The 25,745-nt window shown below is 40.5% G+C and overlaps 1 protein-coding gene across 2 annotated transcripts in view; it reads left to right on the plus strand.

The window, feature by feature from the left end:
• Nucleotides 1–25,745, plus strand: part of ctif.L (CBP80/20-dependent translation initiation factor L homeolog) — a 129,433-nt gene that overhangs the window by 778 nt on the left and 102,910 nt on the right. The window contains exons 2-4 of one of the 2 annotated variants that reach the window (XM_018267003.2): nucleotides 18,892–19,088; nucleotides 20,130–20,204; nucleotides 23,895–23,968. In XM_018267003.2, coding sequence (XP_018122492.1) covers nucleotides 18,909–19,088; nucleotides 20,130–20,204; nucleotides 23,895–23,968 — 329 coding nt within the window. In that variant the 5' untranslated portion in view covers nucleotides 18,892–18,908. The remainder of the gene's footprint in view (nucleotides 1–18,891; nucleotides 19,089–20,129; nucleotides 20,205–23,894; nucleotides 23,969–25,745) is intronic. The other variant, XM_041570246.1, reaches the window with a different exon arrangement.

The raw sequence follows: 25,745 nt of genomic DNA on the forward strand, positions 1-25,745 counted from the left end.
TGCTGTGTGCCAGACTGTTTGCCTCTATTCAGTATTACCCTGCTGCTTCCCTTACTCTATATTGAGTAAATGTATAAAGTGTGAAAACCGTGTGGAACAGCGTCACTGATTGATTTAAATTAAAATGCCTTTATTGCACTCCTTTAGGGCAATATCTGTATAAAGTGCCCCAGTGGGGAGTTTGGCGTAGCTTATTAAGTGGAGACCCCAAAGTGCCCTCTAGTACTGAACAACTGTATTTATAGTATTGACTGTGAGATCAGTGTCCACTCTCCGACTTGGCGGGTGCTTATGGGTATTGTAGTCCTAGAACTGCTTGGATGATTGTAGTAACCCCATATTGTACCCTGTACATGTATTATTTTAAAATACATTCTGATTGTGCATGTCACAAGTCTTAAAGGGGTTGTTCACCTATGAATTAATTGTTAGTGTGATGTACAAAGTGATATTCTGAGACAATGTGCAATTGGCCTTTATGGTTTTTGAGTTATTTGGCTTTTTTTATTCAGCAGCTCTCCAGTTTGCAATTTTAGCAGTCTGGTTGCCAGGGTCCAAATTACCATAGCAACCATGCATTGATTTGAATAAGAGACTGGGATATGAATAGGAGAGGCCTAAACAGAGCATTTGTTTTTCAGGTGGGGTCAGTGACCCCCATTTGAAAGTTTAAAGGAGAAGGAAAGTCGTTTAGCACTTAGGGGTGCCAAATGTTAGGCACCCCCACCCCAAGTGAATGTATTTACTTACCTGAAACCCCAGGCTGGTGCAGAAAACTGCACCAGCCCGGGGTTATACCAGTGAGCACCACGGAGCGATCCTCTTCCGGCTTCTTCTTTCTTCTAGCGGCTGCACATGCACTTTAGAGTGAAAACCCGAACTTTAACTAAAAAGTCGCTATTTCATTCTACTGCGCATGCGTCTGCCCCGGGAAATTTGAAGAAAGAAGAAGCCGGAAGAGGATCGCTCCGTGGTGCTCAATGGAATAACCCCAGGCCGGTGGAGTTTTCTGCTGATAGGAGCACCGGCCTGGGGTTTCAGGTAAGTAACTACATTCACTTAGGGGTGCCTACCATTTGGCACTCCCAAGTGTTAAATGATTTTACTTCTCCTTTAAATAGCGTTAGAAGATGAAGGCAAATAATTCAGAAACGGTAAAAAATAAATAATGAAGACCAATGGAAAAGTTGCTTAGAATCGGCCATTTTTCCACATACATAAAAGTTAACTTAAAGGTGAACCAGCCCTTTAAAGAGAACAGCACCCGTTTGGAAAGAAGGGGCGCTATGTCTATTTCTGCTTGCATGGTGCTGAAGGAGTTAAACCTGCACTTGGGAATAGCTCCAGTAAATCACTGCACAGACCCTCAGTCTGATGTTTGGGCGGGGTTTTTGCTGAATTTACTTGTCCATGGCTGACACGCTGGGATGGGGGATCTGTGATTTGGATGAGCCCAGAAGGGTCTATTTATTGTTGCCAACTGTCAGTCGGGGGGGGGGGGGGGGGGGTTCAAGTCCCTGTGACGGGTGCTCATGTGGATAGTTATTAGTGACACAGCACATGCTCACAATCTCACAGCATCAACACAGAGAGGAAGGTGCAACCAACCTTTTTGTCCCCACGCTACTGGCTTCCTATTGCAGCCTCCCTTATCCTCAGCTTTTTTAGTGCAACAAATATTTCCTTTTTTTCTTTTTTTGCTGCTTTCAAGTTCAGAGACCAGTCATCGGGCATCAGCAGCGGTGCTTTAATTTGCAGTAAACCGATTAGTTTATAACGGCCATATGTGCTCTAGACGAGACTTGTGCGCCTCTCTGCTGCAACGGGGCATCGCTGAGCTGTATGTTCCCAAAACTGTATCCACAAAAGCATGATCTATTATTTTATTGTCGGGGAAAGTTGTGGGTCCTTTATATGCTTTGCATTGGGGAATTCAATTTCTGGTACATGTAACTGTTTTCTGTTTCCTTTCTGGCAAGCAGCAGCAGTCCTGTATTGCTTTACGGCAGGGAGTCTAGTCTCTCAGGCTCACAGCCTCTGTGTATAAACAGTTACTCTCATTTGTATTCACTGCACTGTATTTACTGATTTAACAAGTGTAAAGAGAAAAGGAGACTTGGCTGAGGAAGAGTAAACAAATTGTTGAACTATCTAAATTGGGGAATGTCACACATGGGGTTTACTGTGTAGCTGCTACACTGCCTTGCGGTTACTCTGCACATTGAGATGATTTAGGGACAACAAATGCATCAGTTTTCTGGCTGAAATATCCTTGTGTGTACAGTGGCATGCCAATGCATTTTTATGTTGCATTTTTAAAAAAGAACAGCCAGGCTTAATTACGCTACTGAAACCACACGCGAACGTCAACATGCGTTTTTCAGCACCTACGATTATTTTCCCAACATGCACTTCTCATTGTTCTCATTGAATTTGGACGCCATATTTAAAATACGCTGCGTATTTACGTACAGTGTGGTTTCAAACCTGCAGATCCCATAGAGTCTATTGATTTGGTAGTTTCTTGAAGTATTGGCGTTTCTGCTAAAAAACGCCAATACTGGCGTCCTGTGGCGGATTTCAGCTTGCAAGCACCCTGTGTGAATTGCCATAGTGCGTTTTCCATTAGTTTCAGTGGTAGTGCAGTTTATGCGTATTTACGCCTGGCTGTTCATTTTTAAAAACCAGCGTAAAAACGGCACGTCTGGCCTTGCCCTTAGGGTCAGGGCACACGCTCAGATTCGGGGAGATTAGTCGACCGGTGACAAATCTCCTCTTCTTCAGGGCGACTAATCTCCCTGAACGGCCTCCCGCCGGCTAGAGTGTAATTTTCCATAGGGATGGCACGCGGAGCGCTTCGTTTTCGGAAGTTTCCTTATGAGGAAACTTCGGCCAACTGAAAAAAACAAATCGCTCCGAGTGCCATCCCGCCAGAGATTTCCATTTTAGCCGGCGGGAGACAGTTCGGGGAAATTAGTCGCCTGAAGAAGAGGAAATTTGTCCCCGGGCGACTAATCTCCCCGAATCTGAGCGTGTGCCCTAACCTATAAATGAACTTTTAGTATGATTTCGAGAGTTATCAATTGGATTTAATTTTTTATTATTTGTGTTTTTTTAGTTATTTATCTTAATTCAGCAGTGCTCCAGCTAGCAATTTCAGCAATCTGGTTGCTAGGGTCCAAAAACACTAGCAACCTTGTATTCATTTGAATAAAAGACTGGGATATGAACAGGAGAGGCCTGAATAGAAAGATGAGCAATAAAAATTAGCAATAACAATACATTTGTAGCCTTACAGAGTATTTGTTTTTGGATGGGGTCAGTGACCCCGATCTGAAACTGGGACAAGTCAGAAGAAGGCAAATAATTGACAAATTATAAAAAAAAATACATAATGAAGACCAATTGAAAAGTTGCTTCAAATTAGCCATTCTATAAGATACTAAAAGTTAAACTTAAAGGTGAACCACCCCTTTAACATGGGTTTTGTTCTCCTTTAACAGAATCAATTGGCAGAATAAAGACAAATTCTTCTATGATCCCACCACAGTGTGGGCATCTCCTGAAAATGTGAGCCAGAGAATTGCCCTGTGTGCCCTCGGCCTAAATGTACTTTGTGTATTATACAATGAATAAAGTACCCCCTATTGTAAAATATAAGGATATTATATGTCACAGAAGAGTTCCATGACCATATAAAAAGCACGAGGCTGAAGGTCACGTGCTTTTATACTTCTAATATCCTCATATTTTCCAAGGGGCACTTTATTTATTATAATACACAAGTTTTAGTGAGTCATGTGACAGAAATGACATCACTACTCACTGTTTATAACTGATGACATCACTAGTCATGGCTTTTTTCTATTATATTATGTTATTTTCACATTGGCAGCACCTTTAATCCCATCATGGTGCAGGGTGTAAGCATCACGGCAAAGGGAGGGAAGGCAGAATGGTTAGTGAATGTTGTGCCCCATGAAGTAAGGTTACATACTGTACGTGGCTTTTTGTATGGCACCATTCTGCCAAGTGATACCCTGCTCTTATACCAGACATCCATTAACAGCTGCCCAAATGCACCACATGGGTTGTGTCACTCCTTGCACTGGACTAATGGTTACGGAGTGCTGAATCCTGGATTCAGTTTGGATTCTGACTAATCCAAACCATTGGTAGCAGGTTTCAGATTCATCTGAATCCAGCAGCCTGGCCAAACTGAGTCCGAACCTTATATAATAGAAAAAAAATATTGGCAATTCGAATTCAGTTTGGTATTTGCCTGAATCCATAGTGACGGATTAGGGAAACACCCAGATTCAGAAAAGAGGGGTTCGGTTCATCCCTGCATGGTTTACACATATTTGTAAAGCCCCGGCATCTTCAGCAGTACAGTAGAAGGGTGTATGTATCACACAATAGAGATTACACACAAATACTGGCTCATACAGGATTTAGAGAGGATTCTGCCCATTTGAGCTGACAATCTAAAAATTAGTAAATCCCTGAGCTAATTCCTCTGTGCTCCCATCAAGGCCTGTAATCCAAAAACAAGCATAACCTTTGTATCCTAACAATTCAGCAAGGCCAACTGCAATATCCTTAAATCAGAGCCCTGCACTGGGCAGCGACTGGCTCCCTTATCTGTTCTCTACCATCTAATGATCATTTCCCTGACATTCCACCCAAATATCCGCAGACATGGAAAGGCTCCAGTTCTCCGATTTCTTCCCATTTCTATTGTCAGCATGCATGAAGCAGTTTGACTCCGTAAATCCCCCTTTCTCCTGTGTTATGGATGCATGGATATATATGACTTATAGTCCAGTACCTGCTATAGAGCAATTAAAGGGGTTCTTTACCTGTTAGTATGTTACAGAATAGCTAATTCTAAGCAAATTTTGAATTGGCCTTCATTTTATTGCCATTATTTGCCCTTTTCTTCTGACTCTGTCTGACTTTCAAATAGGGGTCTCGACTAAATGTTAACTGAACGGCACACAACACCTTTAAATGAACTTTTAATATGACGCAGACATTGATATTGTGGCACAATTTGCAGTTGGTCTTCATTTTTGGGTCTATTTTTTGTCTATGGGGGTTGTTATTTAGCTTTTTGTTCAGCAGCTCTCCATTTGGTATTTTAGCAGCTGTCTGGTTGCTAGGTTCTTATTTAGCCTAGCAACCAGCCAGTGGTTTTAACATGGGATGGGAATATGACTAGTAGAAGGCTTGTGTAGGAAGAGAAGTAATACAAAGTAACAATAAAACAGAATTACAGTCTTCGCAGAGCAATGCTTTTTGGTTGCTGGGGTCAGTGACCCTCATTTGAACACTGGAAAGAGGCAGAAGAAAAAGGCAAATAATTCAAAAACAAATAATGAAAACCAAATGTAAAGTTGCTAGGAAAAGGGTATTCTAGAACATACTAAAAGTTAACTTTAATGGCTGGAATGCACCAATGAACTAATGAAGACAAGATTAGAGTGTGTTTGTTCATATGAATGATATGTACCAACTGCCTGGAGCGGCTGCAATATATTTATGTTCTTATTGAGTGTTAATAATACTGACCCCATACTTGGGTACATGAGCACTGAGGTGCCAAGATTGTGCCCCTTAGTGCTTTGGAGCTTAAAGGAGAAACAAACCCTAAAGTAAAAAACCCTAGTCACGGATATTGCCGATGCGCTGGTGTAATTCCAAAGATTACCAAAGCGACTGAAGATGGTGCCTGTGAACTCCGCTGGTAAGTAAAGAGTTAGGGGCATTTGCCCGGGGAGGATGAAGGTGGGGTCTATGTAGGGTAGGGGGTTAGGATTTTTTTTACTTTAGGGTTTGTTTCTCCTTTAAAGGCCCTCATACACAGGCAGATTTATTTTGTAGAATACAGTGAAACCCCAATTTTAAGTCCCCTGATTTTAAGTTTTCCCGCGTTTTACATTTTTTATTTGTGGTTCCACCAATTTCATTGGGTGCATTTCACTGATTTTAATGGATTTTAAAGGCAAACTCCGGCTTCCAAACCAAAATTTGATAAAGAGGCCCACATAACACAGAAACCCCTAATATATCCATCACAGTTACCGGTTTCTTCAAAAAGTAGGAATAAATGCCATTTTCTATGCTGAAATCCAGCTGTTTAACAGTTCTTCTCTTTCTCCATCTCTTGAAATCCTGGCAGGGAAGGAGAGACTAAACACTGATGTTACAACTTGTAACAACTTCCCCACAGCTTACAGACCGCATGCAGGAACTACATAACCCACAATGCATTGCACTGGGATGTTCTGTTCCTTATTGAAATCATGTGTGCAGGGAATTGTGGGGTTTGGAGGATGCAGGCTGAGGACAGATGGCTGTTGATACAAAGTAACAGTAGTCAGACAGCTCAGAAAAGTAGTCAGACAGATCAGCAGGAGATCAGGGCGCTAGGTTAGGGAACTTTTCCAAACCATTAAAAATCATTAAAAGTCTGCATATTTTTTAATTGATGTATATTGCAAAGTTGCCCGAGGAAACTTCTGGGTGACTTTAGAAAACAAACAGCTCTGAGTGCCATCCCGCCGGCGATTTACATTCTAGCTGCCGGGAGGCAGTTCGGGGAGATTAGTTGCCCCAAAAAAGAGGAGATTTTTCGGTGGGCGACTAATCTCACTGAATCTGAGCGTGTCCCCTGACCCTTAATGATCTTGAGAATCAGTAAGCAGAGTTTGTAGCACCTTTACAAAAGTCAGGGAAAGTCCTGTAACAGGAATATTGTGCAGCCAGTAGGTCTGAGCAAAGGTGAAAGAAACTACTGATGATAATTCAGTTTATAATGCATAATCTTTGGCTCCCAGTGTTCCCACAATGCAGCTGGGCTCGTTCCCAAGTCTACAAGCAAACTGTTTATTTACCTTCTGATAGGGACTTTCTAATAGACTGATAAGTGCAGCCGCATAGGGGAGCTGGGAGTCTGCATGGATTCAACATTGGCCCAAATAGCCCCACACAGGCCCAATTTAAATCCCTGTCCTATGTACAGCAGCCCCTCTGACTTTAGCCATTGTTTCTACATTGTCAGTCTGGACCTGCCAAGCAAATCAGGATTATACTTTTGCTTCACATTAAAGGGTTGTTTGCCTTTAAATTAACTGTTAAGCTCCCCATAGACGCAACGATTCTTCTTGCCGAACGACCGATTTAGAGTGAAGTCCGACCAATCCTTCAAAATTATCGTGCGGTTATTGGGATTCAAACGATCGTACATCTTACGATTTTTCGGCCGACATCTGTCAGGAAATTGATCGGCCAGGTTAAAAAATCTTTGTCGGTCCCAGTGCAATGTATCTATGTTTGCAGGGCCAAGCAGGCAGCTCCCCTTTGTTTTCCTGGAAAATTGGTCTTTTTAGTTGATGGTCAATTCGTACGATCGTTCCGAGAAAATCGTGGTCTTACTTTGAGGATCGGATCTTTTAAAAATCTCAACATCTATGGCCAGCTTTAGTATGATGTAGAGAGGGATATTCTGAGACAATTTTTCAATTGGTTTTCATTTTTTATTATTTTTGGTTTTTGTCATTTAGCTTTTTATTCAGCAGCTCTCCAGTTTACAATTTCAGCAATCTGGTTGCTAGGATCCAAATTACCCTGGCAACCATGCACTGATTTGAATAAGAAACTGGAATATGAATAGGAGAGGCTTGAATAGAAAGATGAGTAATAAGAAGCAGCAGTAACAATACATGTGTAGCCTTACAGAGCATTTATTTTTAGATGGGGTCAGTGACCCCAGTGAAAGATGGGAAGAGTCAAAAGAAGAAGACAAATAATTAAAAAATTATAATATAGAGAAAATGAAGGCCAATAGAAAAGTCGCTTAGAAATAGCCATAACATATTAAATGTTAATGTAAAGGTGAACCTTGTATACTTGTACCTTTTAAATTAAAAATAAATTTATATTGAAAATTGCTCATTTTTAACCTTCAGTGATGGGGTAGCGGGGGGGGGGGGAATATATACCGTGATGTCAGATAGTGGCTGACTAGAAGGAACAAAGAGGGTTTTGTTTTGGGAGAAGCGGCAGCAGCGAGTACAGCCGGGTTATTCAGTAATAATGTACAATGGGAAGGCAGTTGGCTCAATTGGCCCAGGCGCATTTTGGGAAAGATCATCTACGCATATACAGGTATAGGATCCCTTATCCGAAAACCCGATATCCAGAAAGCTCCGAATTACGGAATGGCTGTCTCCCATAGACTCCATTTTATCCAAATAATCCAAATTTTTAAAAATGATTTCCTTTTTCTCTGTAATAATAAAACAGTAGCTTGTACTTGATCCCAACTAAAATATAATGAATCCTTATTGGAAGCAAAACCAGCCTATTGGGTTTATTTAATGTTTAAATGAATTTCTAGTAGACTTAATGCATGAAGACCCAAATTACGGAAAGATCCGTTATCCGGAAAACCCCAGGTCCCGAGCATTCTGTATAACAGGTCCCATACCTGTATTTAGTATGCTGCAAGTAATCTGCCTTTTTACAAATTATATTAAAGGGGATGTTCACCTTTAAACGAACTGTTAGTATGATGTAGAGAGTGATATTCTGAGACAAATTGCAATTGGTTTTCATTTTTTATTATTTGTGATTTTTGAGTTATTCAGCTTTTAATTCATCAGCTCTCCAGTTTGTAATTTCAGCAGTCTGGTTGCTAGGGCCCTAATTCCCCTAGCAACCATGCATTGATTTGAATAAGAGACTGGAATATGAATAGGAAAGGCCCGAATAGAAAAATGAGTAATAAAAAGTAGCAATAACAATAGCTTTGCAGAGCATTTGTTTTTAGATGGGGTCAGTGACCCGTATTTGAAAGCTAGAAAGAGTCAGAAGAAGAAGATGAAAGCAAACAGTTCAAAAACTATAGAAAAAAAAAATGAAGGCAAATTGAAAAGTTGCTTAGAATTAGCCATTCTATAAAATACTAGGGAGCAGACGTTGAATTGGAAATTCGAATTTTCAATTTTTTTTTGGTCAAAACTCTCAAATTAGAATTATAAACTATCCCAACTTGATTCGAATTTTAATTTAGAGATTTATCATACCCATACCCTTGGAATAATTTGAATCCGACAATTTGCCACCTTAAACCTGCCGAGTTCACGTATAAGTCAGTGGGAGAGGTCCAGTGACCAATTAGAAGACATTCCTGACATTCAAGTTTTTTTCAAAGGTAAAATTCAATTCGAGTTTAGTCGAATTTGATTCGAGTTTTCGAGTCGTTAAAATTCATTGGAGTTTTTGATATTCAATTTAGTTTCTTTGAGATGACTTTTAGTATGATGTAGAGAGAGATATTCTGAGACAATTTGCTATTGGTTTTCATTTTTTATTATTTGTGGTTTTTGAGTTATTCAGCTTTTTATTCAGCAGCTCTTCACTTTGCATCTTAAGCAATCTGGTTGCCTGGGTCCAAATGACCCTAGCAACCATGCACTGATTTGATTACGAGACAGGAATATGAATAGGAGAGGTTAATAGAGAGAGGAGTAATAAAAAGTAGCAATGACAATACATTTGTAGCCTTACAGAGCATTAGTTTTAGAAGGGGACAGTGACGCCCATTTGAAAGCTGCAAAGAGTCAGAAGAAAAAGGCAAATAACTATAAAAATTAAATAATGAAGACCAATTCATAAGTTGCTTAGAATTGGCCGTTCTATAACAATAAAAGTTACATTAAAGATGAACCACCCTTTAAATAATCTCCAAATCGAATTAAGAGTATATTCAAATTTATTTGAGTTTAAAAAAAACTCGAAAAAAAAATCTAAATTCGACCTTTGATAAATGTGCCTCTAGAAGTTATCTTCAAGGTGAACCACCCCTTTAAAGCAAAAACTCCATAGGAAAACCGTTTTTGGCTAATAAAGAAAACTATTATTCTAAGAAACATCCCGACATACATTTATTATACATTATCACTGTTATTTGTAAATGCGATTGCTATTGAAATCAGCTCCTCTATGTCTGCTCCATATTGTCTGCTCTGCTGGTTCTGACTCCTGAAACAATAAAAGAATCAATGAAACCAGCCACCAGGGCCGGAACTGATTTCTGCTGCATTGTTTCAAGAGTCAGAGCTGGAGAACAGGGACAGACAGATACAGTATGACTTTTTGGGTGGAGATCTCTTGACTTTCCACAATTATTCAGAGGGATATTTGATTGCTGCAGTTGTCGTGGGTTGGTCACACACAGAGATCTTTTGTTGGAGTTATTTAAGGAATGTTTGTAGCTGTCTGTCATATGAATTCCTGACATTCCTCCTTCTTTACTTCTACCTGAAAAATCTCTTTTCATGGGCAGGGAACATTTGTATTTGTTCAGTTGGCACAAGGTCTAGTAACCCATAGCAACTGTTCTGATATTTGCTTTCAGACCGCAAATCGGTAGTTTCTGCCAATTGGTTGTCAGCAAAACAGTAAACATCATCTGCATGTTGTATTTAACGGGGAAGGATCCATCGTCTGTTTTTTCCTGAAAAACAGAGGCTGATGACCCACCCCTTGAAAGGTTGTAAACATTTCCCTGTGATACATTAAACACAAGTATTAGTTACCCTTTAAGCTGGGCTGTGCATGGCAGGTTACTATTTCTGGAGGAGAGATTAGGATTCTCAGTTGATGCTTTTCCAGGCGACTTGCCATTTAGTCCTCGGGCCTCAACTGGCTGGGCCCCCATAGCCCATAACAAGGTTACAGATATATAGAAACATTGGGGTAACAGTCACCCTATTATAGTTCCAGGGGTACCCAGGGCAAAAATAAGCACTCACCCCAAATCTCCCCATAACTGGCGAAGGCCCCCTGGGCCCCCTTAGCTCGTAACAAGGTTACAGATATATAGAAACATTGGGGTAACACTCACCCTGCTATAGTTCCAGGGGTATCCATGCCACAAATAAACACTCACCCCAAATCTCCCCCTAACTGACGTTCAGACTGGGCCCCCTTAGCTCATAACAAGGTTACAGATATATAGAAACATTGGGGTAACAGTGACTGCTATAGTTCCAGGGGTACCCAGGGCACAAATAAACACTTACCCCAAATGCCTGCAGAGAGTATGTCCCATGTTCCGTAGCCCATATACTGTAACAATGCTTTTTCTGTGCATTAATATATACTGTAAATGCTTAATGGGTCTCTGTACTTTTTTATTGCTCATCCTTTAAAGGGTAAATTACCCTCTTAAAATATCTCTGGAGTTTATATGTTATGGCTGTTTCCTTTGCCGCCTGCATGACATTACAAGAGGGATTTTATTTCCTCCTACAGGCAAGTGAGTCCGTGATCTGAATAATGTTCCATGTGATATATATAAATAAAGGAGAATAATAAATAATTGGATTATCAATGGCGGCTAAAGACAGGGCCAGCTGTGAGATTAGTCACAATTGCATGGACCCAGGTGTGGATGTGACAAGGAAATCCTTTTTAGAGGAAATTCCTGCCCAGTGCATCTGTGCCAGGGAATGTATCCAGGAGATAATGTGGCCCCTGGGAATGCCAAGTGTCCTAGGGTCTTTGTATAATGCAGACAAATTTACTTCCAATATATATATATGTTTATATTCATGGCAGTTCTACTTTAGGCAGATGCTCTGGTAGAGCCATTAGAATACAGGGTTATCCCCCCTGAGGAAGATCACTGGGGGCCTTTGTGCTGCGCTCGGAGCCATTGTGCTGATCTGGCAGTCGGCCATCACTCCGTGTTGGAAAGATGAGGGATTTTCTTTTTTTAACGGATGCCTCGTTTTCCTGTTCTGAAAACAAAGAGGCTCTTCATGAGTCTCATAATAACCTGGGTATAACATTGCAGCATCCAGGGCCTCTTCTTTCTAACCATCCTGGCATAAACAATGGCCTGGCCTAGAATGCAAAATACCAGGTCCAGAGGATTCTGGATAACAGGTCCTATACTTGTGTTTGTGTGTGTGTGTGTGTGTGTGTGTGTGTGTGTGTGTGTGTGTGTGTGTGTGTGTGTGTGTGTGTGTGTGTGTGTGTGTGTGTGTGTGTGTGTGTGTGTGTGTGTGTGTGTGTGTGTGTGTGTGTGTGTGTGTGTGTGTGTGTGTGTGTGTGTGTGTGTATATACACACACACACATATATATACAGGCCCGGATTTGTGGCGAGGCCACATAGGCCCGGTCTAGGGCGGCAAAAAATAGGGGCGGCATGCTGCCTAGCCGCATTATGGGAAGTGTAGGCAGGAGCTAGTACCGCGCAGCAGCCTGGTCGGACCTCGCGGCCGGCAAACAAATCCGGCGCTGTATATATATATATATATATATATATATATTATATATTATATATATATATTATATATATAAAAAAACCTTAAAAAAAATCTGACCCTAATGGCAGAGACACGTGGAGGTTCGGGGAGACTTCAGAAAACTAAGAGCTCCAAGTGCCATACCACAGACAAATTAGATTCTAGGAAGGCAGTTCGGGGAGATTAGTCGACTGAAGAAGAGGCAATTTGTCGATGGGCAACTAAATCTCCCCGAATCTCCACATGTCTCTGCCCTAAAATGCAGAGCAGCAGAGCTCCGGGGCATCATCTTCCACCGCTTTGTATTATTTTGGGCTCGACGCTGACATGAAGCTTGCAGGAGTATGCCCCCATACTTGTACAGACCTGAGGCTTTGTCATAGACAAAACGGGGGGGGATTTAGGGGACGGCATGGGGGGCACTTTTGCAATGGCTGGTTAACGTTGGATTGTTAATTCAGGCATAAAGACGCCTTGCTGCTAATATCCAGATCATATAACTATACATTTACCTACTGCCCTAAATGCACTTGCCTTTACCCCTGCCACAATTAATACCAAGAAGCTGCCATTTGTCTTCGGCCAGTTCTTATGCTCGAGAAAAAAAAAAATCTGAATTGGTATTGGATCAATTTTTCTCCTTTTATGGAGCCGTAATGTTATTTCTCTCCTCTGCACGGAGGGGTTTGTATTGGCAGATCAAGTGCAGACTGAGGAGCTGGAATTTCCGCCAGGAGAAACCGGCACAAAGCTTTAACCTGTAAGATGATCTGTTCCCAGGCAACATCTGCACAATCTGCCCAAAGCTCCTGCTAACTTTCCTCTTGCATCTAGTCATTGGGCAGCTGCGGGATATACTGCATTACAGGGGTCGTTCTCCTTTAAATTAACTGTTAGTATGATGTACAGAGTGATATTCTGAGACAATTTGCAATTGGTTTTCATTTTTTATAATTTGTGGCTGATGAGTTGTTTAGCTTTTTATCCAGCAGCTCTCCAGTTTGCAATTGCTGAAGTCTGGTTACTAGGGTCCTAATTACCCTAGCGACCATGCATGCATGAACAATCTCCCAGCAGATGTGGTGAGGGCAACTGCTTTTTCATTTCCCTATTGTATTTATCCAATTTAAATATAAAGAGACGAATATCCGGTGACTTCCCATTGCAGGACTTTCTTAGCTTCTATAAAGGTTTACTAATTAAAGGACCAGTAACATTAAATTTTTTTTAAAAAAAATTTAGTATACCTCGAAAAAAAACACCAAGACAAATGAAACTTTAAAATCACAAAGCCTTTATTAAGAAATAACTTACCAAAACTCTGCTTGCGCTCCTCTTCAGAAAAGGCGATCCATCGTGCCGCACTCCCTGCCTTCCTTATAGGAGATAGCCAGGGAGGAGAAATCGAGCGCAGCACGATGGATCACCGCCGTGTTGCCTTTTCTGAAGAGGAGGGCAAGCGGAGTTTCGGTAAGTTATTTCTTAATAAAGGCTGTGTGATTTTAAAGTTTAATTTTTTTTTCATGGTATACCAATACATTTTTTAAAAATGCTTTTGATGTTACTAGTCCTTTAAAGGGGTTGTTCACTTTTAAATTAACTGTTAGTATGATGTAGAGAGTGATATTCTGAAACAATTTGCAATTGGTTTTTATTTGTGTTTTTTTTTTTTTAGGGTTGCACCGAATCCTGGATTCGGTTTGGGATTCGGCCAGGATTCTGCCTTTTTCAGCAGGATTCGGCCAAATCCTTTTGTCCGGCTGAACTAAATCCGAATCCTAATTTGCATATGCAAATTAGGGGAGGGAGATCGCGTGACTTTATGTCACAAAACAAGGAAGTAAAAAATGTTTTCCCACACCTAATTTGCATATGCAAATTAGGATTCGGTTCGGTATTCGGCCGGTATTATTCGAAGGATTCGGCTGAATCCAAAATAGTGGATTCGGTGCATCCCTTTTAACCCAATTAACCCTAGCAACCATGCATTGCTTTGAATAAGAGACTGGAATATGAATAGGTGAGGACCTGAATAGAAAGATGAATATTTAAAAGTGGCAATAACAATACATTTGTAGCCTTACAGAGCATTTGTGTTTAGATGGGGTCAGCGACCCCCATTTGAAAGCTGGAAACAATCAGAAGAAGACGACACATAAATTAAAAACTAAATGAAGAAAAATGAAAAAGTTTCTTAGAATTAGCCGTTTGTCCCTTTCGATCCCCTACACTCACTCCTGGTTCTGACTGTTGAAGCAGGGAAGTCAGTTTTTCCCATCAGCTGACATTTGCTACATTCTTTCAGTGCTCAGAAGCAGTTCCCCTCTAATGAGTAACATGAATAGACTTGCTCCTCCCCCTGCTGCACGGGACTTTCTCTAGTGATTTGTTTTAATGTGACAGTTGGCTGAGCTGTCAGAGGCATTCCTGGCATTCCGACTGGGTCTCACTTCGAGCCTCTGTGTTTCAGGTGGTTTGTAACTTTATGGCTTAAATACTCAATGTTTATTTGTAACTGGAAGAAAGAAATTTGTCTGGTTGTGTCTGCGGTTTATTGTTGTTTATTTTCGTTTGTTTAGAAACACCTGTACCATCTGTTCAATATCTCTAAACTTTAGAATCCACTGTGGTGTATTTATGGATGCATTCCTAAAAACAATAAGAAAATTGTATAAATGTACCCAGTGTCCATATACAGGTGCAATGATACATGTCAGTGACTTCTAATATCCTTATCATTTACAGTAGGGGGTACATTATCCCTTATAATACATGAGTGATACTCAAGAGTTCCCTGTATAACTCAGCCTGCAGCCTTGTGCCTTTATATGGTCACAGAACAACCCCTCAGTGACTTCTAATATCCTTATCATTTACAGTAGGGGGTACATTATCCCTTATAATACATGAGTGATACTCAGAGTTCCCTGTATAACTCAGCCTGCAGCCTTGTGCCTTTATATGGTCACAGAACAACCCCTCAGTGACTTCTAATATCCTTATCATTTACAGTAGGGGGTACATTATCCCTTATAATACATGAGTGATACTCAGAGTTCCCTGTATAACTCAGCCTGCAGCCTGGTGCCTTTATATGGTCACAGAACAACCCCTCAGTGACTTCTAATATCCTTATCATTTACAGTAGGGGGTACATTATCCCTTATAATACATGAGTGATACTCAGAGTTCCCTGTATAACTCAGCCTGCAGCCTTGTGCCTTTATATGGTCACAGAATCCCTCAGTGACTTCTAATATCCTTATCATTTACAGTAGGGGGTACATTATCCCTTATAATACATGAGTGATACTCAGAGTTCCCTGTATAACTCAGCCTGCAGCCTGGTGCCTTTATATGGTCACAGAACAACCCCTCAGTGACTTCTAATATCCTTATCATTTACAGTAGGGGGTACATTATCCCTTATAATACATGAGTGATACTCAGAGTTCCCTGTATAACTCAGCCTGCAGCCTTGTGCCTTTATATGGTCACAGAACAACCCCTCAGTGACTTCTAATATCCTTATCATTTACAGTAGGGGGTACATTATCCTTATAATACATGAGTGATACTCAGAGTTCCCTGTATAACTCAGCCTGCAGCCTTGTGCCTTTATATGGTCACAGAACAACCCCTCAGTGACTTTATAGGTCGGCTTTGTATTTTTATATTTAACCAGGAATTTAAATGCCTGTGACTTCTTAGGTGCAAGTAGTTCTCGCAGCTCTAAATATGAGCAGAAACTGCCATGTTGCTTACCTTGGTGATGCGCACACCTATAAGTGTAGGAGGGCAGCAGGGCCTGAGAACAACTACTGGGGTTTTGGCTTTTTGGACAGGTGCAAAATATCAGGTCAATATAAGCTGTAGGGACCTGGAAGAATGCCTCCTGGTTTATATACTGAATAAAGAACCCCCTCTTGTAAAATATAAGGATATTATAAGTTAACAAGGAGTTCCACGACCATATGAAAGATGAAGCCATGCAACTCCGAAGTGACTTCTAATATCCTTATAATTTGCAACAGGGGGTACTTTATTTATTATAATACACAAGTTTCACCGAGTCCTGTAACTTATATACTTATAATTTACAAGAGGGGGTATTTAAATCAAAAAAAAAAAAAAAAAAAAAAAATATATATATATATATATATATATATATATATATATATATATATATATATATATATATATTACTCAGTAGATACAGTAAAACATTTAGATGTCAGGGGAAGAATTTGATTAAGGTTAGACATTGGCTACAAGGGGCAGGTGATTACCGCTTGCTATTGGTTGGCCAGGGAGGTGCATAATGAGCTGTATAGTGTTCCTCTAATATGGAGGACTTGGGTCAGTGTTCGATTGCAATCTCTTTGGTTCACTTTATATGAACTGTACAACATGCAATGCACAAAGGTAGTGTACTGATCCCCCGGCACAACACTGAGGACACAACACAACATTGTGTGTTATACAGTGATTACAGGCTGCTGGGTCACTACACTGTCTGGGTGCACTGATATCATTAGTTGGCAGGGGCTGGCATTTTGCTGGCAGGGTAAAGGGATTATGTGAGACAGTTCTGCTTTATTCATGTGCTTAGCCGCGCCAGATTCAGTACAGATCTATTAGTCGAATTAGTGATTATATGCAGTGCTGCCCCGAGCTGCCTCCTACGGGATATGGATTGTGTGTTTCTGTTAGTCTGTCTATACTGGAATTATCTGATGTCTGTTATTCTTCCCTGGAGGCTACTGACCTCCTTTCCTTAGAGCAAGTCTATTCCCCTCCATCACATAGAATTGGGGCTGTCCTACTGCTTGCGGTTTAATCCCCCTCTGTTCCACTGCATCCATGCAAGGTCCAAGTGGTCGAGGCAAAACTTACCACTTTTATTTTCCCCCTCTGAACCCCTTGCTTTGGGTGCAACTTTGGGTTACTGTATTAACTAGATATTACTGGGCCCCACAGCAAATTATTTTTCAGGCCCCCAGAATGTCAAGATGTTGACTTGTTTTACCAGTATTTATTGAAATTATAAATGATTTAGGGCCTCATGGGGCTCCTATAGCTCTTGGGCCTCCCTGCAGCCACAGGGTCTGCTTCCTCTGTAGTTACACCCTATAGTTACTGTGCTGAGCGTCTATGGAGGAAAGAACAAGGATCGGGAAGAACAGAACTGTTACGGGAATTAGGGATGCAATGAATCCACTATTTTGGATTTGCCCGAATACCGAACCGAATCAGAATCCTAATTTGCATATGCAAATTAGGGGTTGGAAAGGGAAACATTTTTTACTTCTTTGTTTTGTGACAAAAAGTCACACAGTTTCCCTCACCGCCCCTAATTTGATTATATGTAAATTCAGATTCGGTTCTGTCCGGTAGAAGGATTCGGCTGAATCCCAATCCTGCTGAAAAAGGCTGAATGCCGAACCAAATCCCGGATTCGGTGCTTTCCTAACGGGAATGTGGGAATTGATATATTTATATCCCAATGTTATCAATCATTGATTCCTCTGAAACTTTTTGTCACTGTATCTAAAATAAATATTGGTTTAGGCGGGTGCACAAAGGTTTCTTAATGGGTGGCACCTAGAGGACCCGCTGCCTTTTCCTGTACAGGTTTAAATGGACATTGCTGTTTTGGTGATTTTTTTTTTAAAAAAAACTAAAACTAAATTAATAATTTTTCGTGGGGTTGGGGAAATATTTTTAATCTTTAAATTAGGGATGCACTGAATCCACTATTTCGGATTCGGCCGAACCCCCGAAGGGGGTCACTGACCCCAGCAGCCAAAAAACATTGCTCTGTGAACAATTAAGTAACAATTTGTTATTGTTACTTTGTATTACCACTGCCTGGTTGCTAAATAAGACCGTAGCAACCAGCTGCTGAAATACCAAATGGAGAGCTGCTGAACAAAATGCTAAATAACTGAAACACCATAAAAATGAAGACCAATTGCAAATTGTCTTAGAATATCAATGTCTGCATCATATTAATGATTTTTAACAGACCTAAGACCTTGTATTCATAAATAAGGAGAGACCTCCTTATCCGGAAAACCCTAGGTCGCAGACATTCTGGTTAACGGGTCCTTTAACTGTATAACCTCATTCGGGCTGATCATTGTATGGTATGGGGTGACTCGTGTAGGGCCACCTTTATTAAACCCTTATCACATATCTGTCTGGGGGAGTTATTTTGACTTGTAGTGGGGTCAAGCAGTCGGCTGGGTGTACCTGTCTGAACTTGAATGATTTGTCCTGTTGCAGAATTGGGGCTAATGTCAGACCAACTTCCACATGTAATAAAAAGCACTACATTTGCACAGGTGCAGTAACCCATAGCAACCAATAACATTTATGCTCTCAGTTCAGCAGTAAATATTGTGGGTTGCTAACTGGGCAAACATAGTCATTTATTACAAGTCATTTCTCTGCCGACAAGGAAAATTTCTGAAATCCTAAAATTTACAACAACTGGATTTTACTCCATATATATAGTGATTATTAATTCTATGCCCTGACTCTTCCCTCTTATCTCCCCTCTAGCCAATCACGTAGCAGTAATGGAGAGCTCGTCGGTAGCATCAGCATCCTCGGAGGCGGGGAGTAGCCGTTCCCAGGAAATCGAAGAGCTGGAGAGGTTTATTGATAGTTATGTGCTGGAGTATCAAGTCCAGGGGCTGCTCACGGACAAGACTGAAGGAGACAGAGAGAGCGATAAGACCCAGTCGAATGTATCACAGGCGAGGAAACGAAAACATTTACGTGAATGAACTGTGGCTAGTGTCACAAATTAGGTTTTCTTAGTTTCACTATATATATATATATATATATATATATATATATATATATATATATATATATATATATATATATATATATATATATATATATATATAGTGAAACTTCGATTTTAAGTCCCTTGATTTTAAGTTTCTTGGTCCCCTGTAAAATGAGGCTTCTACTTGTATATATCTTATTGCTCAGTGTACAGCCGTCCCCAATCGATATCGGGCCGAAAGTCGTCCAGATGTCGATCGGTCGGGTTTAAAAATCCTGCCGTATCGAGAACCGATTTGGTTCTTTGATCTGACCTCCATTTTCTCCTCATTGTGATCCATAAACATAGCGGTATATTTATCAAAGAGTGACGTTAAAGGTGGCCACAGTCCTCTAGAGTGAAATCCCACCACTCTCCATTCATTTCTACGGGATTTTGAAAGGTGTATTTATCAAAGGATGAACTTTCACCTAATGATAAATTCTCTTTTAAAAATCCCATAGAAATGAATGGAGAGTGGCAGAAAATGTCACTCTAGAGGACTGTGTTGATCTTTAACTTCACTCTTTGATAAATATACCCCCAAGTTGGCAGCTTATCTGCAGTGTATGGGGCCCTCCGATGGGTTTCCCCGACCGATATCTGGCTCAATCGGTAAGGTTTAAAAATCCAGTCAAATGCCCTTTCTGGCCCGTCTTTTAACTGGGAAGGGTCTGTGTTACATTTCCATGTTATGAACACGTGGGAGGCCAATTGCTGAGGCTGATGTCTACCCCTACAGCTGATTTAGTACGTTGCTGCTGCTCTATTGATCTGCGCTGCTATTGATTGGTCACATTCCAGCCGAGCGGTCACAATTAATGACTTGCACAGCTTGGGAGGGGGTGGGGTGTATTTCAGGGGAGGTACTCACTGCACCCATATTAAAAACTTTCAATCATAAAAATGTTTCTTGCTCAGTAAAGATCACTGGTTCTTGTGGCTCACACTCTGCTTATTGCAGTGGACAGTGGAATGTACCGAACAATTGGAAGAGAGCCGGACCTCCCCAAAGAACAGAGCGCCCACCTACAGTCAGGTAAGGTAGATCCCCTATATACATAGGGCTAAAATACAGGGCTGTGGAGTCGGTACATAAATCCTTCAACTCCTCAGCTTATGACTCCCCAAAAACTGAAAAGTAATTAAAATATAATGTACTGTTGCCCTGCACTAGTAAAACTGGTGTGTTTGCTTCAGAAAGGCTACTAGAGTTTATATAAACAAGCTGCTGTGTAGCAATGGGGGCAGCCATTCAAGCACAGGATACACAGTAGATAACAGATAAGTACTACTATAGTTTATATAAACAAGCTGCTGTGTAGCCATGGGGGCAGCCATTCAAGCACAGGATACACAGTAGATAACAGATAAGTACTACTATAGTTTATATAAACAAGCTGCTGTGTAGCCATGGGGGCAGCCATTCAAGCACAGGACACACAGTAGATAACAGATAAGTACTACTATGGTTTATATAAACAAGCTGCTGTGTAGCCATGGGGGCAGCCATTCAAGCACAGGATACACAGTAGATAACAGATAAGTACTACTATAGTTTATATAAACAAGCTGCTGTGTAGCCATGGGGGCAGCCATTGAAGCACAGGATACACAGTAGATAACAGATAAGTACTACTATAGTTTATATAAACAAGTGGCTGTGTAGCAATGTTGACAGCCATTTAAGGTGGAGAAAAGAGGAAAAGGCACAGGTTACATAGCTCATAGCAGATAAAACACCATTGTATTAGACAGAGCTGATCTGTTATGTGCTATGTGCTGTGTCTTTTTTTTTCTTTTTTCCATTGAATGGCTGCCCCCATGGCTACACAGCAGCTTGTTTATATAAACTATAATAAAGCAAACACACCAGTTTTACCAGTGCAGAGCAACAGTATATAAAATATTATTTATTTTGAAATGCTTTGATTTTACTGTTTAATATACCAATGTATTTTCCATGTTGATAGAAAGAAGTTAAGTACACAACATACAAGGCATTTGATCACTGCCAAAGCTCACAAATATAAACCACATCCTTTGGTAATTCTAAAAAATCAAATCAAAGTTAAACTGCATAAAGCAAAAACAATTGGAAAATCTAAAACAACTTGTATATTAATTGAACCTGGCATCTAGCTGTAGAATAGCTGCTAAATACAATCCAACATTAACTAAAGTATTGTTCTTAGAAACAGAATTGCTTCGGCCATATCCTCCTTCATTTAAGCTCTTACATCTGATTTATTTTCACTGCTTGGATTTAAAGTTATTAGGAGTCGGAGTCTGTAGATTTTTGGCAACTCCTACTCCAGATACCCAAAATTACTTCTGACTCCATGACTGCCGACTCCACAGCTCTGCTAAATAATACAGATTTTTATGTCCTTGTATCTTTTATGTGTACTGTCATTTTAATTAAACCCAAATCAGTGGCTTCACTGGGCCCCCGCACAAGCCACATATTGTCTATATCCCCCAACAGTATAGTACAAGTGTGCTGCATACTGAGTACACTGAACACTCTCTTTCTGTATATTTGAATTCATATCTTTGGGTGGAAGCTTCCATATTGTTTCCCTTAGGCAGGAAGTATGATAGTAATCTCAGTCGGTCAGCTTATTTTAGTTGCTAAGGTCGGTGACCCTGACAACTAGAGAGCATTTTCAGTTGCAGGCCAGATAGCGGGATGGCTAATAACGTGTTTACCATAAAAAAATTAAGACCAATAGAAAATGTATACAATTTATAACATGTTAAACTTCCCCTTTAAAGAACAAGGAAAGTTCAACTAAAAAAGCAGGCTATTTATGTTGTACATGATGTTTTTGGCTTTTGTACCAGCCCCAGAAAACCAAATCTCTTTAGCAGTAAAGATCTGTCTCCAAAGATGCCCCAGTAGCTCCCCATCTTCTTTTCTGCTGATTCACTGCACATGCTCTGTGCTGCTGTCACTTACTGAGCTTAGGGACCCACTCACAATATACAGTACACATAGAATAGAAATGTCACAATATAAGGCTGATACAGATAATTACTACATGGCAGCACAGAAACCAGTGCAATTAGCATCAGAATTTAATAATCAGCAAACCTGTAACATCAGCTACAGTTCGAGGAGATTAGTCGCCCGAAGAAGACGACATTTGTTGCTGGGCGACTAATCTTCCCGAATCTGAGCGTGTGTCTCTGCCCTAAGATGACCTCATTATCATTTTATAATTTTTTTTATATTTTATTATATTATTATTAGATATTTATTATATTATTATTAGTATATTATTATGCTCCCCCAAATAGTAGAGTAGTGAATAAACCTCCCTCTCTATGGAAACAGCACCGCTCTTACTGGCACATCTGGGTTCCATAAAGAAACACCGAGCTGTGAGCACAGGTCTTCCCTTGAGCTGCCGCTGTTCTTCTTTCTCATTAGAAACTAATTAAATATGGGCATTGTGATTAAAGCCTATTAAGCAATAAGAGCCCCGGCTGGTACCCCGAGAGATTCCTTTCTGTACAGAATATACACATTTAATTAATCAGCATGAAAGAAGCTGAGGGGAAATGTAAGTAACGGAAATGATCCTGGGCCATTCTAATGACAGGTGTGTATCACTCCCAGCAAATACTGTATGTTGCTGCCACTTACCTGCTCCTACTCTCTCTGCTGCTTCTAACTCTAGCAGGAATATTTAAAGGGGTTGTTCGCCATTCGAATGACGTAGAAAGTGAATTCAAAGACAATTTGCAATTGGTGTAAATTTTTTATTTGTGGTTTTTGAGCTATTTAACTTTTTATTCAGCAGCTCCCTGGTTTGCAAACTCGGCCATCTGGTTGCTAGAGTCAAATTACCCTAGCAACCATGCACTGATTATGATGAACACTTATCTCTATAGCGCCAGCATATTTCGCAGCGCTGTGATTTAAATAAGAGACTGGAATATGAATAGGAGAGGCCTCAATAGAAAGATGAGTAATAAAAAGTAACAATAACAATACATTTGCAGCCTTACAGAGCATTTGTTTTTTAGATGGGGGTCAGTGACCCCCACCCCCATTTGAAAGCTGGAAAGTGTCAGAAGAAGAAGGCAAATAATTCAAAAACTATACAAATTAAAAATGAAGGCCACCAACCTTAAACCCCAGGCTTAGGGTATATTATATGTGGGTAAATAGGGCATATTAAAAATGAATAAGAAATAGAAAAAATTAAGGCCAATTGAAAAGCTGCTTAGAATTGGAATTCTCTAATATACTAAGAGTTAACTTAAAAACTTTAAAGCAGAACATGAGGCCTAAGCTCACAGGCCATTGACTGGTATGTGCCCACATCTCTTCTGGATCTTAATAATAACCATTTTATTCTATTTTACCACACATTATTTCAAATGCTGACACGATCATTAGCTGATTGTCCGCGGCCAATCAGAATAGATCCTACAATAATTCTGATTGGCTGTTGCCTTTGATAGAGCTGAGCACATGGGGAGATAGGTACAAAGTGCTTGAGGTGCCCGTGTGTCTCTAGCCTAAATCTCCCCTCACCCTCATGAAGATGAGAGAGCCAGGCACAAACTTTATGACAGTTTAGTGCAGTTTTCACGTCCATCAAATGTCTGAGGGTCATATTAGATTGTAAGCTCTTCAGCCCTGCAAATAGAATGTAACCACAACTTTTTTCATGTTTTTTTTTCTAAAGATCTTTTTTCCCATCTATGTCTATAGAACGGCAACAAAGAGGGTCCCCTGGACATGCTGGGCACGGATATCTGGGCGGCGAGTACCATGGAGTCTGTAAGGTATGAAATCCCAATTCACACAATCAGGCAGCAGAATTGCAACAGCTTTGCTGAGGAATCAATCCTGGGCTTTTTCTTAATAGGAAAACTAAAGCTTATAGTATGTTATTAAATAACCAATTCTAAGCAACTTTTCAATTGGCCTTCATTTTTTCTTTAGTATAGTTTTTGACACATTCGCTGTCTTCTTCTGACTCTTTCCAGCTTTCAAATGGGGGTCACTGACCCCATCTAAAAAGCTCTCTAAGGCTACAAATGTATTGTTATTGTTACTTTTTATTCCTCATCTTTCTATTTGGGCCTCCCCTATTCATATTCCAGTCTCTTATGTAAATCAGTGCATGGTTGCTAGGGTAATTTGGACTCTAGCAACCAGATTGTGGAGTTTGTAAACCAGAGAGCTGCGGAATAAAAAGCTAAATAACTCAAAAACCACAAATAATAAAAAGTGAAGACAATTGCAAATTGTCTCAGAATATCACTCTCTACATCAGGGATCCCCAACCTTTGGAACCCGTGAGCAACATTCAGTAGTAAAAGGAGTTGGGGAGCAACCCTAGCATAAAAAATGTTCCTGGGGTGCCAAATAACGGCTGTGATTGGCCATTAAGTAGCCCCTATGTGGATTGTCAACCTACATTGAGGCTCTGTTTGGCAGTGCACCTGGTTTTTATACAACCAAAACTTGCCACCAAGCCTGGAATTCAAAAATAAGCTCCTGCTTTGAGGCCACTGGGAGCAACATCCAAGGGGTTGGAGAGCAACATGTTGCTCACGATCTACTGGTTGGGGATCACTGCATCATACTAACAGAAGTAATGCTGAACATTATTATCTGGGTTTCTGTACCAGCCCAAGGCAACCACAGCCCTTTAGCAGTAAAGATCTGTGTCTCCAAAGATGCCCCAGTAGCTCCCCATCTTCTTTTCTGCTGATTCACTGCACATGCTCTGTGCTGCTGTCACTTACTGAGCTTAGGGACCCACTCACAATATACAGTACACATAGAATAGAAATGTCACAATATAAGGCTGATTAGTAATTAATAAACATAATTACTACATGGCAGCACAGAAACCAGTGCAATTAGCATCAGAATTTAATAATCAGCAAACCTGTAGCATCAGCTTATATTACAGCCAGGGAAGCTCATTTTCTGCTGGATAATTAGTGACGAGCCCTAAGCTTAGCTTCTCAACAGCCAATCAGAGCCCACTGAGCATGTGAGTGTCACAGACACTCCTAACAGAATCCAAAAATCTGTAGAACAATGTTGAGAAACATTTGCCGGTCAGTGTATTTACTGTGTGATTAAAGGGGTGGTTCACCTTTAAGTTAACTTTTAGTATGTTATAGAATGGCTAATTCTAAGCAATTTCTCAATTGGTCATCATTATTTAATTTTTTTTTGTAGTTTTTGAATGCTTTGCCTCCTTCCTCTGACTCTTTCCAGCATTCAAATGGGGGGGGGGGGGTCACTGACCCCATCTACAAATGTATTGTTATTGCTACTTTTTATTACTCGTCTTTCTTTTCAGGTCTCTCCTATTCATATTCCTGTCTCTCATTTAAATCAACGCATGGTTGCTAGGGGAATGGGGACAGTATCTATGAGGCTTTACAGAGCATAGAGAGAAGCTGATCTGATCACATGATAGCTGAGGATTTGGGAGTTGTAGTCAACAAGCCTCCAATGCCTGGGAGTGCTGGGATAGGTGCATGTGAATGAAACAGGAAGAATAGGGGTTCTTGTTCACAAGAGCTTACAGTCAATCCA

Source organism: Xenopus laevis, chromosome 1L (assembly GCF_017654675.1).
Source record: "Xenopus laevis strain J_2021 chromosome 1L, Xenopus_laevis_v10.1, whole genome shotgun sequence".
Taxonomy (NCBI): domain Eukaryota; kingdom Metazoa; phylum Chordata; class Amphibia; order Anura; family Pipidae; genus Xenopus; species Xenopus laevis.